This window comes from Pseudophryne corroboree, chromosome 1 (assembly GCF_028390025.1).
Source record: "Pseudophryne corroboree isolate aPseCor3 chromosome 1, aPseCor3.hap2, whole genome shotgun sequence".
NCBI lineage: Eukaryota > Metazoa > Chordata > Amphibia > Anura > Myobatrachidae > Pseudophryne > Pseudophryne corroboree.
In genome coordinates this window covers 1065027915-1065045496 of record NC_086444.1, presented here as the reverse complement: position 1 = coordinate 1065045496, position 17582 = coordinate 1065027915, and the positions used below count along the sequence as shown (strand labels likewise).

The 17582-nt window shown below is 43.4% G+C and overlaps 1 protein-coding gene across 1 annotated transcript in view; it reads right to left on the bottom strand.

Moving 5' to 3' along the window:
* LOC134925762 (uncharacterized) overlaps positions 1-17582 on the bottom strand; it is a 228438-nt gene that overhangs the window by 164384 nt on the left and 46472 nt on the right. The window contains exons 3-4 of the mRNA XM_063920939.1: positions 15731-15823; positions 14322-14481 (exon numbers count right to left, since the gene is read on the bottom strand). Coding sequence (XP_063777009.1) covers positions 14322-14481; positions 15731-15823 — 253 coding nt within the window. The remainder of the gene's footprint in view (positions 1-14321; positions 14482-15730; positions 15824-17582) is intronic.

Here is a 17582-nt window from a genome sequence, read left to right as displayed (position 1 = left end):
GAATGGTGGAGGATTATGTTAATGACAATGTACAAATTAGGATGTCACACAGTCCCTTTGAATACTGGGAGGAAAAAGGCAATTTAGAGCCCCTTGAACAAACTAACTTTGGTTTACTTAAGATACCCACTCGGAAAGAGTGTTAATAAAGCCGGAAACCTTGTGAGCAATTAGTGTAGGAGGCTACTTCCTAAAAATATGGAAAAGCTGATGTTCATAAAAATTCCTGCTAATTATATTAAAGTTCATAGACGTCTGTAATGGTGTATTCCAGTGTGGATGATGATATTTTCACTGATGAGGGTGAGGATGAGAAACACATATTCTAACTGTAAAGATGATTAACAGCACCGTAAGCTGCCTTAAGCCTATTGGTAGCTTGTTTTGTGGGGGCCCAAAACAAAAGTGTCAGTCCCTGTCGCTAAAGTGCTTCCTTTAAACTGTGCATGTCCTTTGTAATATACAAAATAAGGGTGGTGGGAGGGCCCAAAGACAATTCCATCTTGCACCATTTTTCTTTTCATTATAGACAATCATTTTGGATGGTATTGGTGATGGTCTTCTGTCTTGCAAGTCGATCCTTTACCAGCACATGATTCATTCTTATCATGCTGTTTTGTGTATCCTTGACTGGCAGCATAGAATAAAATAATTAGAATAATAATTGTATAATACTGGGTTGTTGGGAAGGAAGGGGGGTTAGGGGGGTTATTGTTGACAGTCTTTTTTACATAGTCAAACATTTGTTTTGGCAATTGCTCTAATACATTACTAATTTGCAACACATTTTTAATGAGAAATAATGTGCCTCAAAATTTATTTTTTAAAATAACAGAATTATGGAGCATTTTTAGTATTATTCAGTAATATGCACAAGAGAAATTAATCACAACTGTCAACAGAAATGCTTGCAACCTTGTAGATCATGGATAAGCAGAAAATCTCTCTGTGAACTATACTTAGGAGAAAAAATATGGTATTATCCCTCATACTCGGACTCTCTGGTGCACTTTTTATACTGTAAAAATACAACAGGGGTGTGTTACACAATTAGTAAGGAGGGGGAGGAGGGTAGTATTGTCTGCAGGACAGCCTTCTAATATTTTAGGCTGATTAGTAGTTTGCAGCTCTGCCGTGCAACTATTCATTTTCTTGGCTCCTCTTTCAACCCTTGTCAGGAATCCTTGGCTATTAATTCTTTTATCACTCAGTTGCAGCAGAGTCTTCTGACTCTCGCAAGGTCACATCTCATATTTAATTTTCTTAATCAATCAATCAATCAAGCAATCAATCAATCACACAATCAATCAATCAATCAATCAATCAATCCTTTACCTGCATTCCACTGCATACTCCACCTCCATTTCTCTGTACTGCCCTGTTTTCAATAATCAATTAATATTGATTAATGAAAACATTCTTTCTGTGGGGTGGTATAATTTATTAAACTACCATCTTTTCTGCCACTGATGTGCCGCATGATGTGCTATATTCTTTTAAACTGCCACGTGTTTATTCTGCAGCTCGGTTGTGTCAAAGTCAGAAAAATATCACGCTGCACACTGCCATATATGCACCTCATGCGTGTGCCCGCTGCACGTGCATGAGCCCTCCCGTGCGTGCGTATACTCGCGGTCGCGTGCACTCGCGGACGCGCGGTATGCGCATTTACGGTAGAATTTGTGTTCGTCTAGCGGGCGACTCAATCGTAACATATTTTATTCATATAATGTATTTTGTAGATTATGGTCCCTTTGATAGAATCTGAAAGTTTAGTTAATGTAGTATGTTCGGGGACAAAGAGATCCCTCTTTGTTTGATACGAAGGGTCAGACAGGGGTTACACAGTGGTGTTTAGTATCCATCGGAAGAGAATATAATTAGCAATATTCCGGTGTTGGTTTGAAGCGGATTAATCGCTCGTGCGTATAGTTATGGACATAAGAAGTTTATGGACATTAACTATATTTGCACTTTATTACCCATGCGGTGGGAAACCCAGTTTCCCACCCACCTGAGCAGTTAGGAATAGTCACAGCCCACCTGTATGAACCAACCTATGACCTTTTGTTATAATGCGAAGACGAATTCCTGTGTCCAATGAACAATAAGAATGTAGGGACCATTGTACTGTATTGTGTGTAGTGTATAAAAGGACAAGCCGATCTGGGCCAGCTCTCTACTCTCTTCAACGGTTCTCATTGCTGATAATCGGGAGCTGGATATCCAGAAAGGCGCTTGCGATTGTTTCCCCTGGTGCGTAAGTTCTCTGCAACCATATTGTCTCTTATTTAATGTTATAAGCCATTCTCTCTCTCCTTCCCCCTTAAATGTAATTGTATCTTTATTGTATTTTATGTGTAGTGATTCGGTTAGGTATTTTATGTTATCTTGGTAGTGTATAACTTGTATTGTATTATTCTTTTGCAATTGAACGTTCATTCATTTCCTTAAAAGGCGTTAGACCCTTAGACCGGTATTTGAGTGTTTATTATATTGCTAAGGGGTTCTCAGAGCGTCACATACGCTCATACAACTTTTAAACTAACAAGGTTACACTGTGTTGCATTTACACCTTATCACTGCACAAGGGTTTACAGTATAAGTACATTGTTTATGGTATAGTTATAAAGGTTTAACTCTGTGAGTGTCATCGCCGCTTGTGATCTCCTCGTGGTCTCGAGCGTCCGCTACGCTGATAGCGTATCATTACGTTAGTCGGCAGCCTATAGCGTGCTTGCCTTTACGCTCTAAGCCGTGAGCGAACGTGCCGCTCGTGCGTCTCGTCCATGGCTAAGCGTTTGTTACGCTACGTGCGTACTCTTACGGTATTCCATACGCCAATTGCGTACTGTGTTCTTTAACCTTTTAGAGTGTTTTATACAAGGTATAGAATAGGCATTGTCAATTGGGGACTCGCCCGCTCTTCACATATCTGCACTAGGTAATTCCAGCAGACATTATCGGTCAGCAAAAGGCGGGAGGTAATATTCCTCGTAGTGCTGACCAGATAAGCGTCTGCTTCGCTTAGTAAGGAGTGCTGAAGGAATCCGGAACCAAAAGGTAGGAACAGTACGTTATTGTCTTTTAAAACCTGTTTAGTTTCTGTTTTGCGAACGTAAGCAATAAGCATACACATCTGTATTTCTTGTTTAGTATTGTTTTCGTGCCTCATTCTCCTGATTGCCATATACTAGTGATAAATGTGTTGAGACATTTGTTGTTATTAATAGTTAAAAGTAATATTTAAGGGAATAATTGTAAAAGGCACGCACACAATCTCGCCTAGAATACAAGGGAGATTTGAGTGGTGGTCAGTGAAGGATTACTGTTAAAGATCATTCACATTGATAAACGTGTAGTGTGTAACTGTGGACGTACTTGGTCTGTGTACACGTGTCCTTACAAGGGCAGGGCGTACGCAGCAAGGGTCGACGCACGGAGCGTGTATTACGCAACGGAGCGTACGGATACGCCCACATGATACAAACCGCACGATAGTATTGTTTAGTAAGCGATAAGGAAATAACGCGAAAAATAACACAAATCTATCTCAAATCCAAAAGTTTAAAAGTTAAAAGAAAAAGACTTTCTCTGTTGCAATTCTTCTGGGTTAGGCTAATACCGAATGAAAGGATTTCTGCGCAGAAATAAAAATTAAAGTGTACATGTGGTAAGAGTGTGTATATATAAGATTTCTCTTTTATTACGGAAGTGGGAACCATAGGTCAGTAGAAAGAGATACACCAGCGAGAGTGATATCGTGGGGTGGCTTGGGAGGCGTCCCTTGTTAGACTCGACACATTAATGAGCAGTAGAGTCTGCTGTACATAACAGACCAGGAGGTCACAGACCAGGAGGTCACAGACCAGGAGGTCACGGACCAGGAGGTCACAGACAGGTACAGCAGACTAGAAGTAGAGAGCACAACCGAAGAGGGGTTGGTGCGAGACCCATATAGGCCAAAGAAGCTCATCGCTGAAGGAATTTGCAGCAGAAATTTTCAATTCCACTGATCGTTCCGCACATAAGATTAGTTGCTTGTGTGCAGATACGATTGTACCGCATGTGATTGTGTGCATTAGCGTGTCTTGAATTCAGAAGAACGCTACTTGCACATTGTTAACGTGATTTGTGTAATTTTTTTTATTTTAAGGGAAGTAGCCTGATCACTCGGGGACATTCCAGCGACTGACACTTGCTGGGGAGGGTAAGACACTCCCACACGCCCGAGCAAGTAGACGTACTTAGGGGCCCTAGGTTGGGTACGGAACCTCTGGGAACTTTGGTCGCCGTATTGGCCAGCGTGGGCGGAGTTAAGTGGGCGGACCTCGAGGCAAAACCCCCACCGCAGCCTTACCCCGGACATTTTGGTTTTCTGTGAGGGTTGCCGGAGACCCTGATTGGAAGTCAGAGGTAGTGAAAGCAACGCCTGCAGAGATGGGGGCCACTTGTTCAGGTAAGGGGCGATCAACCCAGGTTCAGGTTGATTTGGTAAACCGACCAATCGGGTCGGCAAGGTATATCATGTGTGAGAAATATGGTCATCACACAGAAATGTTGTGCAATGAATGGGAAAGGATGACTGTGCATGACGGGGAAAAGTTTCCCCGGGTAGGTAGTTTTAACCCAGAAGTGTTACAGAATTTAAGGAGAAGAGTTTGCCTGATTAAGTCTTCAAAAAGGCGTATTAGACATTATGATTATTTAACATTGTGGCAACAGGAAGGTGAAATACAAAGGGGGTTGGCGCAAGCCACTGGATCTAACCCTATCAGGAAACTGATAGCCACTGCTCCCCCACCACCATACATACCTGGAGAGAAATTGGTTGCAGAGAATGGCACTCAGGGTCATGTTAAATGTGTAGAAGTTAAGGATAATGAAACCAAAGTAATTAATGCTAACACTAATCCGTGCAAGTTGTACCCTGTTTTGAACTTTCCCCAGGATTGTGACCAAGAGGATGAGCCCACAACAATATCAGCACTCTCCCTAGCAGCCACCATATCAGAAACAGCAGTAGGCACGACTCAACCCGTAAGATTTGTAGCAAAGGCCCCTAGCGGAGGGACAGGTGAGGTCGTATCGACTGGTAAGTACGGCACCATACACTATGCTGAAACCATTTCACCACATGTTGTAGAATCTACTCAGAATTATGTTGTTGGACTTAATCCTGTTAGGGTAATAGCAGTGCCAAATGGGAAAACTGACACTTCAGGGGCAACTCCTGTCAGGAACATCACCATGCACTGCCCCTTTTCCCGAGCAGAATTAAGATCAATGATGTCTGAATTCCCTGATCCTAGGAAAGACTTAGTTGCATGTCAAAAGTATATTAGGGAGCTAGGAACTTCTGCAGAGCCAAATAACAAAGATTGGAGGACAGTTTTAAGGGCATGTTTACCCCCCAGTATTGATCCGTTAAAGTTTATCGCTGATTGCAAGTTAGATGAGGAAGTACCACTAACAGACGAATATAATCAGGATAATGTAAAGAGAATCAACTTACAGTTAGGGGTATATTTTCCTGCAGTAGTAAAGTGGAATAAAATCTTTACAATAAAACAAAAAGAAGGTGAATCCACACCAGAGTATTTTCACCGGGCTCTGCAGGATATGGCTAGGTACACTGGTATAGATGACATTAAAACAAATGTACACCACAGGGAAGTAGCTGTTTCAGTATTAATGGACGGTCTAAAAGAGGTTTTAAGGAATAGAATACAAACCACTAGGCCTGATTGGAGAGGTATGTCGGTGGATGCATTGGGAGAGGCTGCTGCTGGGCATGATCGGAATATCATCAGACACAGGGAGTCACAGAGTGATAAGTTAATGGCTGTAAGCATACAGGCCCTCACTACCCGGCCACCTCAGCCCAGAACTGTGACCCCTGTGGGTAAGTCAACAGGTATAAAATGTTATTGTTGCCACAGAGAGGGACACATAGCACGTGATTGTAAAACAAAACAAAGGAAAAATTCATATCAATCCCCTAGACAACGACCTGACACGAGACATTGGAATCAAGGACCGAAAGGGTGGAGCTATGAGCCACATGCAGGGGAAACAAAAAGGTATCCCCCAAGAAGAGACTGGCAAATCTCTGATAGTTCCCATCTACCCCCACCACAAGTAATTGCTGCCAGCGTGATTCAGGGAGGTCACCATACCCAATAGGGGTGTGGCCACACCTGTAATCTGCAGCCAGTGAAATTGATTGCAAGTCTTGGAAGTGAACCCGAGATCACAATTGATGTAGCTGGTAAATCATTAAATTTCCTTGTAGATACGGGGGCGGCCAAATCAGTGATAAATTCGACAGTGGGCATGAGAACCACTGGTAAAACAATTCCAGCCATGGGAGTAACGGGAGTAGTACAACACTACCCTGTTAGCAAACCAGCAGAGATTACAATAGGGCCTTTGCATACCAAGCATTCCTTTTTGCTGGCTGCATCGGCACCGACTAATCTCCTGGGAAGAGATTTATTGTGTAAAATGGGGTGTGTCATTTATTGTACTCCTGAAGGTGTATTCTTAGACATACCTGAGAATCACGCTCAGGAAGTGCGAGACATGCTAGACTCCCCATCAAAATTAATGTCACAGACCGTTATGATAAATAGGAGTTCATCCCAGGTAGAAGAAATGACATCCCAAATACCAGAGTCACTTTGGACTAAAGATGGACAAGACACTGGATTAATGGCAAACGTAGCTCCAGTAGTTGTGCAAGTAAAAGATGGTAGGATAGCTCCAAAAATCCCACAATACCCTCTGAAGCCAGAGGTGGAGTTAGGAGTATACCCCGTAATAGAGCGCTTGCTACAACAGGGCATTCTGGTAAGAACATCCAGCACTGCCAATAGTCCCATCTTCCCTGTGAAAAAGAGTGGGGGGAGGGGTTACAGGCTAGTGCAGGATCTAAGGGGGATTAATAAAATAGTTGAGAGTCAGTTCCCCGTAGTGCCAAATCCAGCTGTCATCCTTATGCAAATCCCTCCCACTGCGAAATTTTTCACTGTTATTGACCTCTGCTCCGCCTTCTTCTCGGTACCTCTGCACCCTGACAGTCAATATTTGTTTGCATTCACATACAGAGGAGTCCAATACACATGGACTCGATTACCACAAGGTTTCATAGACAGCCCAAGTATATTTTCACAGGCTTTGCATGATTGTTTACAGTCTTTCCAACCAGAGAGTGGATCAGTATTGATCCAATATGTGGATGATTTACTACTATGTTCAGATTCACTGGAAGCGTCCCTGAAAGATACGAAACAGCTCCTGTTTCATCTTTCAGACACAGGACACAAGGTTTCCAAAGACAAGTTGCAATTATGCCAGACTAAAGTAAAATATCTGGGACACTGTCTGACACAAGGACTGAGACACCTGACCGCTGATAGAATTCAAGCAATTCGAGACATGACTCTGCCACAAACCCAGCAACAGATCAGAACATTTCTAGGAATGTGTGGGTATTGCCGTAACTGGATCCCAGGTTTTTCCATTCTAGCATTACCTTTGCAGGAGATGGTCTCATCAAACAAACCTGATCGGATTTCGCATACAGACGAGTCCGAGATGGCATTTGAGAGACTTAAACAGTGCCTAACGCAGGCACCAGCATTAGGTATGCCAGACTATGGGAAACCCTTTGAGCTGTACGGAACAGAAAGTGCTGGTTGCGCGGCAGGCGTCCTAACCCAAAAGCACGGTGATGCCAGCAGGCCGGTAGCATACTACAGCGCTCAGCTAGATAAGGTAGCGCGATCCCTCCCCACATGCTTGCGAAGTGTTGCAGCGATAGCATTGCTAGTTACAAAAAGCGAAGATGTAGTGCTAGGACACAACCTCACAATCCATACACCGCATGCAGTGTCAGCCTTGCTGAATTCTGCCCAAACCAGGCACGTCTCATCAGCGCGGTTTACAAGATGGGAATTGGCATTAATGGCCCCCGTAAACATCACCATAAAGAGATGCAGTGCATTAAATCCTGCAACGTATCTCCCAGGTGTGCCTGGACAGGCACAAAGGGTGGAGGATGAGAGTGATGGGGAAGGAGGATTTAATACAGGAGATGACATGCATGATTGTATGGAGTATTTGACCCAAAATTTCACGGCAAGGCCTGACATCAGTGACAACCCACTGGAAGATGTAGATCTTACTTTCTACACTGATGGTAGTTGTCACAGACAGACGGACTCGGGAGACTTGTGTACTGGATACGCAGTCGTAGATGACCAAGGCACCATAGAAGCAGAACCGCTAGGCCCACCTCACTCAGCCCAGGTTGCTGAACTGGTTGCCCTGACCAGAGCATGTGAATTGGCTAAGGGCAAGTCAGCCAATATCTACACCGATTCTAGATACGCCTTCGGGGTAGTCCATGATTTCGGAGCCCTATGGCGCCTCAGAAATTTCATGACGGCAGCTGGTACACCGGTAGCGCATGCAGCTCACATCAAAAGGCTTCTAACAGCGATACAGGAACCCGACAGAGTGGCTGTTATCAAGTGTAAAGCACATACATATAGTCAAGACCCAGTATCACTTGGTAACAGCCGAGCAGACGAAGCTGCTAAGTTAGCAGCTGGTACCCCCAGACAGACAGACACCACACAACTGATGGTATTTAATACCGTCAACACACAGAAATTGTGTGAAATGCAAAATTTGTGTTCCACACAGAAAAAGGCAGTTTGGAGGGCAAAGGGATATGGCCAGGAGTCCTCAGGACTCTGGACAGATGGACAGGGTAATCCAGTGGCACCCAGAGCATACCTTCCAAGTTTGGCTGAAGCAGCACATGGGCTGACTCATCTAGGCAAGGAAGGGATGTGCAAGTTGGTAAGAGCATATTGGTGCGCCCCAGGATTTTCTTCCCATGCGGGAAAGAGAGCAATGTCATGCCTCACCTGCTTGAGGAAGAATATCGGAAAGGCAATACCAACAGAACCATCTCATATCCCACCTACAGGCGGTCCTTTCCAGGTAATACAGATTGATTTCATACAATTACCCCCTTGTCGAAATTTGAAGTATGTACTAGTTTGTATAGATGTGTTTTCAAATTGGGTCGAAGCATTTCCTGCGGCCACAAATACCGCAATGTTTACTGCTAAGAAAATTGTACAGGAATTTGTGTGTAGATACGGTATCCCTAGAATAATTGAAAGTGATAGGGGTACCCATTTTACAAGTGATGTCTTTCAAGGAATGTGTAAGTTGATGGGAATTGATAGTAAGCTGCACACTCCGTACCGCCCCCAGGCGAGTGCAAAAGTAGAAAGAGTGAACAGCACTATTAAAAATAAATTGAGCAAAGTTATGGCGGAAACAGGATTGACATGACCAGAAGCTTTGCCCCTTGTATTATACAGCATCAGAACCACTCCCAGGTCCCCTCTTAATCTGTCCCCTTTTGAAATTCTGTTTGGTCGACAACCGCATGTCATGATTAACCCTCAGGATGATTTGAAGTGTAACAATGAAGTGACTGTAAAGTATTTGGTTAAGATGAGTAAACAGCTAAAGAATCAGAATGATAATTTGAAGTTAGTGATTCCTGATCTGCCAGATAGTAATTGTCATGACATTGAACCTGGGGATTATGTAATGATACGGAATTTTCTACGCTCAGGTTGCCTTATTGACAGATGGGAAGGACCATACCAAGTCTTATTGATTAGCACGACAGCATTGAAGGTTGCCGAGAGAGAGACTTGGGTTCATTCGTCTCATTGTAAGAAGGTTGCTGATCCAGAAAGGTCCCGTGATAAGGAACAGACGGTAGAGGAAGTTGTATCACTGGAGTGTCTGTTTCAGGAGGACTGAGACGGCACCTGAGCATTGAGAATAATAAGATCGGAGGCAGTTGTCGATTCCCTGTTCCCTTTTATTGTTTTTCTCCACTTCCCATCCCATCTCCCTCAATTGTTTCTTTCCCCCTTCTCATTCTTCTCCATTTCCTCCTATAAGATGGACTTGCCCCAAGAGACTGTGATCCGGATTTTCCTGTTGACCATGATGTTGACCAGAGCAGTCTGTTCCGGCGAGAGTACCATGGAGGTCGAGAGAGGTTCTGGAATGGGTTCTGATGACAGAGATGGAGGCGTAGATTTCCAAGAACAACATAATCACTGAGTAAAGGCGAGTATCAGAAAACGATCTGGTAGCATTGACAATAGAAGAAATTGTGAAGGATTGTTAGCTGAAGAGAACTGTATCTGTAGACTCTGTGACAGTGTAGTTGAGGATGGGTGTATCAAGAAATGCCAATCCAGTTTTAATATCCACATGGACCGGCATCCATTGAGTGACTATCATTCCTTAGTGGGTAAAGTGTTAAATCAGACAGATTGTTGGGTATGCTCTCAAGTACCTCAAGGCCATAGCAAATCAGGATTAGTGCCCTTCCCTTTAACTATAGGGGAGGTACTTGAGCTAAGTGGTGGGAGGCCGGTGGACAGGAGGTTTAATATCTCCAGTCCTCCTAGTTTGAAGCTCCACCAATATCATGTGGATAGATCCCTAGTATGTTTTAACATTTCCAATCCCCGAAAGCCGGGAAATTGGGAAGTGTCATGGAATAACCAAACCATGACCTTTTCATACAGAGCCGATAGAATGCCTACAGATACAGAACTTATACGCCACATAGCCGGTAGTGGGAAATATTTCCGATATAGGTATACCCTAGGAAGTAGGATCACCAGGATACTGTGCACATATCGTACAAACTGATACGTGTACTAAACAGATGGGAGAATTAGGGTTAGGAGATTTCATATGGAAAATGTGTAATATGGTAATGTCCTACTCCGTCCCATATGTTCTCCCCGATGATGCATATTTCATATGCGGGAGGAAGGCATATAAGTGGCTTGCCCCAAACTCAGAAGGGTTATGTTATATTGGAAAAGTACTGCCTGAGGTAATGACCGTATCCCACACTAAAATGAAGGATATTCACCGCAGTGCCCAAGCTCCTTATACTCACACTCATTACGAACACATCGTTAAACGGCACCTGATAGAAAGAACAGAGCATCCGGCCTCTGACCTGATCCATGAATCCACCGGAATTCAATTCCTAATCGCGTTAGATATCACTCGTACCGCCAGAGGAGTGATAAATTATAAATATATATCTGCGCTTGCAAATTTATTAGACAATATCACTGAAATGTATGATGACACATTCAGGTATACCGGAAGGGAGCTCCAAGCTTATAAAACAGAACTGGTTCAGCATAGGATGATTCTCAATTATCTCACAGCTGTGACAGGCGGGTATTGTGTTACCCTAGCGACTCAGTATGGAATAAAGTGCTGCACATATATTACAAACAGCACCGAGGACCCGGTCGAGGTCATAGACAAAAAGATGGATGACATTTTGCAATTAAAATGGGAGTTCCGAAGGAAACACAATCTCACCCTTGCCGCTGTGGGTAATGAGCTGACCAGTTGGGTGTCATGGTTGTACCCACGAAATTGGTTCTCTGGTTTAGGAGAATGGACTCAAGGAATTATCATGGATGTAGGGAAATTTCTTTTGTGTACTCTGGGTGTCATCATATTGGTCGGTCTGATATTTAGATGCATTCGGGTTTTAACAAAGTGTAAACGTAGCGCCCGAGTGATGAGTTTAAGAAGTGAAGATACTGTAATAACAACGACTGATTTGGTTTATGACCCAACGATAGAGACAATGTTGTGATGAAAATGTGATTCCACAGTCCGTTTCTTTCACCCGTTTCTCCTTTGTTTTCCTCCAAGGTACAAAGACATCCGCTTGGAAGAAGAATTTGACAACCTTTTACACAGACAACTGATGGACTATGCCATAGACCCCCCATATCCCTAGTACTTTAAATTTTACGCTAGCCCAACACTTTTTTTGTAAGTCTATGGACATTGAAAAAGCTTTTTGCACACCGTTTATAGCAAAAGCATCGGGAGACTACAGTCAACATGTACATCGAGACAAGACAAGACAAGACAAGACACAAGACAAGACCTCAATCGGCAAATGTATATTAAACTCACATAGTTTATCACTGCATTTACCATAATTGTTCTTTATCTTCATCTCTACAACCTTCAGGTAATAACACACATAGTCGATAGGGAATATAGGCACAGATATCAGCACTCACATATTCCCCCATTCATGTATCATCAACTAAAATGTGCTCCCCCATTTTGTCGCAACCAAAAGCCGAAAAGAGCTCGGTAAAGTTTGACAGCCCATCCACAGACCCGTACCACGGGATAAGAAGGAATTCAAATGTATACTTCGCAATACCTCGAAGCTTGATTTAAAACACGTACGGCACGATGATACATGACCCCCCAAACATGGATTCATACACACATGCTTCTGCTATCTCACTAGGTCATACCCTTTTCCTACCTTCTCCTCTCCTCCCCTACCCAATCATAGAAATGTATTATACATGACATATATTTTTCTCTTTTTGAACTGTTTTAGGAAGTGGCAGTTATTGGTGACTGCCAAAGGGTGGACTGTCAAAGTCAGAAAAATATCACGCTGCACACTGCCATATATGCACCTCATGCGTGTGCCCGCTGCACGTGCATGAGCCCTCCCGTGCGTGCGTATACTCGTGGTCGCGTGCACTCGCGGACGCGCGGTATGCGCATTTACGGTAGAGTTTGTGTTCGTCTAGCGGGCGACTCAATCGTAACATATTTTATTCATATAATGTATTTTGTAGATTATGGTCCCTTTGATAGAATCTGAAAGTTTAGTTAATGTAGTATGTTCGGGGACAAAGAGATCCCTCTTTGTTTGATACGAAGGGTCAGACAGGGGTTACACAGTGGTGTTTAGTATCCATCGGAAGAGAATATAATTAGCAATATTCCGGTGTTGGTTTGAAGCGGATTAATCGCTCGTGCGTATAGTTATGGACATAAGAAGTTTATGGACATTTATACCACCTGAGCAGTTAGGAATAGTCACAGCCCACCTGTATGAACCAACCTATGACCTTTTGTTATAATGCGAAGACGAATTCCTGTGTCCAATGAACAATAAGAATGTAGGGACCATTGTACTGTATTGTGTGTAGTGTATAAAAGGACAAGCCGATCTGGGCCAGCTCTCTACTCTCTTCAACGTTCTCATTGCTGATAATCGGGAGCTGGATATCCAGAAAGGCGCTTGCGATTGTTTCCCCTGGTGCGTAAGTTCTCTGCAACCATATTGTCTCTTATTTAATGTTATAAGCCATTCTCTCTCTCCTTCCCCCTTAAATGTAATTGTATCTTTATTGTATTTTATGTGTAGTGATTCGGTTAGGTATTTTATGTTATCTTGGTAGTGTATAACTTGTATTGTAGTATTCTTTTGCAATTGAACGTTCATTCATTTCCTTAAAAGGCGTTAGACCCTTAGACCAGTATTTGAGTGTTTATTATATTGCTAAGGGGTTCTCAGAGCGTCACATACGCTCATACAGCTTTTAAACTAACAAGGTTACACTGTGTTGCATTTACACCTTATCACTGCACAAGGGTTTACAGTATAAGTACATTGTTTATGGTATAGTTATAAAGGTTTAACTCTGTGAGCGTCAGCGCCGCTTGTGATCTCCTCGTGGTCTCGAGCGTCCGCTACGCTGATAGCGTATCATTACGTTAGTCGGCAGCCTATAGCGTGCTTGCCTTTACGCTCTAAGCCGTGAGCGAACGTGCCGCTCGTGCGTCTCGTCCACGGCTAAGCGTTCGTTACGCTACGTGCGTACTCTTACGGTATTCCATACGCCAATTGCGTACTGTGTTCTTTAACCTTTTAGAGTGTTTTATACAAGGTATAGAATAGGCATTGTCAGTTGCTTAGCTTTTGGTCAATATTGATGAACAATATTGTGAGCTTTGAGGTGGCCAAATTTTACTGGAAATGAATGAAAATTTATGTTATTGAGGTTAATACTGTAGGAACAAAAATAGGCCCAAATGACACGATTTTAGCTGTTTTTATACATTTTTTTTCATCCAGATCCAAAAAACCAAAACACTTGAGAGTGATTTTGGCAAAAGCAAAACTAAAAAACGATGATGATTTAGAACCAAAACTAAAACACGGGGGTCCGCGCACATCTGTAGTATTTAACCTGCAATGTATTTTACATATGTGAAATATTAAAAATGATTTAGGTTGATTCAGATAAAAAATAACATTTCCATCATGAAAAAGTGTGTTTAATTTGTTGTCCGTCCCAAAATGAGTTAGGACTTTACAATAAGTAGCACTAATACTTTCTAACCTTCAGAGTAACTTTCCATCATTGACTGAACAGCAGAAGGTGCAAAATGTTTTACAGCCTCTCTATGCAGCTCTCTTCCCGTCTTGTGCCGCTTGCCAGCCAGAGATATTTTCCTGGAGGTGTCATCTGCTTGTGGACAGCCGGACTTACGAAATGTAAGCTGTTGAGAACACAAACCAGGAAATGTGAGTGACAAAATGCCTATAGTCTGGGTATTTCAAGCTTTAGAATTTCCCGGGCTCAATGTGCTGTGTCTAAAACAAATGTAGTGTTCTGAGGCTCTAATTACATGGCATTCCTGTCCTTAATCAAGTCCAGGTCTCTGGTGCTTTCTTCCGGTGCTTATATCACTTGCTAGCAATGTAAGGAATCTCTGCAATGGCTATACTTGTAGACTTGGTGGCGCGCAGAATACTGCAAGTCACACACAGTATTTATTTGACATCATAATGTTTATATTGAATCTTCTGCTCTAGCACTTCACATTAAACATGTTCTTCCCCTCTATCCGAGTCACTGTATCCCACACAGTTTCGCTTTTAGTTGGGTAGATATAAAAATGTCACAGTTGCATTGCTAATATTACATTGTCAGCTATAAAAGTGGTTGGATATTTATCTACTTGTATTTTATGTTGGAGGAAGTTATAATCTTTTATTAAAATAAACTGGGTAGTAAAACGGTGTATATTTATCTGAATGTGCTGCCTGCGCAGTTGTCATATCGTTACCCGCCCCCTTACTTGGGTAACTGCATCTTATAAATCTGTGTTGCTCAAACTTTCAGTGGAGAGATCTTTTATATTTATACTTTTTGTTTAGGGGGATTTTTCTTTTGATGTCTGGAGACAGTAAATCATGTGAGAAAGAGGAGACGCTTGTATAGATATCTAAGTATCTATATTGTTACAAATAGGAATTTGGAAGGAAACCTATTCTACCCCCCACAAACACTGCTTAATGGATCCTAATATATATAAATTCTATGCAGTCTGTTTACTAAGTCTTGAATGGAGATAAAGTGAATGGAGATAAAGTACCAGCCAACCAGTTTCTGTCATTTTTCAAACACAGCCTATTGCGGGATGTATTTATGTGACCGGCGATCAGGAGACTGCCAGTCATATTACCTCCCCCTACTTCCCGCACCCTCACAATCCCGACGGTCGGCATGCCGACCAACAGGAACTATTCCCACTCCCGTATCGGTATACTGTCCGGCAGTCTCTTGACCGCCAGTCACGCAATATACACCCCCTGTAACATGGCAGTTGGGAGTCGACTGGCTGGACTTTATCTCTGTACATTTAATCTTCATCCAAGGCTTAGTAAATATACCCCTATATGATGACAGTAATGGGTCATCACCCTTATCATGCAATCATTTTACAATATAATAAGTTTAATTACCTCTGGGTTGTCATATGAAAAAAGTCCTAGCTTTTTCTTAAGAGCTTGCACTTGTAACTCATATGTGTCCCACCTGGGTTCCGTTTCATTCATCTAAAACAAAACAAGACTAAAGTGAACACAGAAATGTGATTGGGAAGAAATAGAGGGCTTCATATACTAAAACCCCACTTACCGTGAGAAAAAGAGTCTCCTTCTTCGCCTGTTATTGTTGCCAAACAGGAGGTGGCTAACATGATTTGTACTAAGAATAGTCCTACCAAAGAGGGTGAATGGAAAGTCACCCCATCGGTTGTGACTGCACAGATACATAGCGCATGCACAAAATCTGTCCACCAATTCAAAATGCCCCACAAGTTCATTTTCACCTCCCTGTGCTGTGGGTACCCTTGTAGTTAGGTGACCCTTGCCCTGCAGCAGGGATCCAAGGCACGCTGAGACTTTTTCCTACTCCAGCCAAACTCAGTGATTTGTAGAGCTAGCCTGAGCACACCACCTACCCACCACCTTTCCGCACCCCGGTACTCATTTCACTGAATAATTATCTCTTCATTTCATTATACACTAACTTCCTTGTGAAAGGCAGTAGGAAGACATGTTCTCCTATGTAAACTTGCTGTTATTAAGGTGAAGCCAAGGGTGTCCATCTGGGGTGAAATGTGCTTTTAGATTCATCTGACCCATGAAAATTAGGTCTATTAAAGGGGAATGATTTCAGGCCACGCCAGGCATCTCCTGCTACATGGCAGATTGAGGCAAAATGTATGAGGACACATCTGTATATAGGTATTGCTGCTTAAGGTGTTCTACTGAGTTATGGAGCATGGATTCTTCACATTGGCTTATGCAAACCTCCCACCTTGTACAGTCTCCTTTTCGTGACATGGTGCGTCTCTGCCTGAAAAGGGGTGGAGCCTCGGATAAAGGGGGTGTTGCCTCGGATAAAGGGGGCATCTATTCCGTGGTCACCAGCTGCTTTCCATATCAGAGCAGCAGTGATCACAGGCTCTCCCAACTGCCTCCCCCCTCCTCAGAACACTGTGGTACGTGGGTGGGACAGCAGGACAGTGTCAAAATAGCAGGACTGTCCTGCTGGAATCGAGACAGTTGGGAGGTATGGCTTATGTCCTCTTACCCCTGACAGCTCTGATTATGGGGTTACTGGGCAGCAAGGGGGGCCGCAGCAGTGACCAGGGGGTTGCACCATATACACATGCTATCCCGGGCCGGTGACTGCAGCATACACACCTCCCAGCAGCTGATCTATTAATTGACAGCAACAACTGTGCACAGTGTAACCTGTCCCGGCTACCCACAGTTTTGTACTGTTGTTTGTGCCTCTAATGGGGAAGGGGGTGGGGGTGTTACAAAATACAGGGCTGTGATGCCAAGAGGGGGCGGAGGGGGAATTGGGGCGTGGTTACCATGGCCATGTCATTGAAGCCACGTCCCCCGCTCTGGAATGCCGATATTACCAACATTATACTGCTAGGGGCATGGCTATGATGATGCGATTCAGCAAGAATCGCATCATTGACTGCCCGGACCGCCCTTCACTCACTAAGTTGGCAGCCGGGCAGGGGGGACATTAAAAATCTGGAGACTCGCCTGCTCTTCACAATTTTTTGGGAGCCTCCCAGCCATTCCGGGAGAGTAGGCAAGTATGGTTTACATACAGCAGCGTGATTGGTGTTTTTTTTTGTTACAAACAGCAGCAGAATTGACACCGGCCGCGGGGGAGTGGGGGTGCTACAGCTCTGAGCGGGGTGATCGAGCAGTAGCATAGGGAAATCACTGAAAAAGTTATCACAATTCCAAATAGCTGACGCCACATCGGCAGTGATACTGTAGT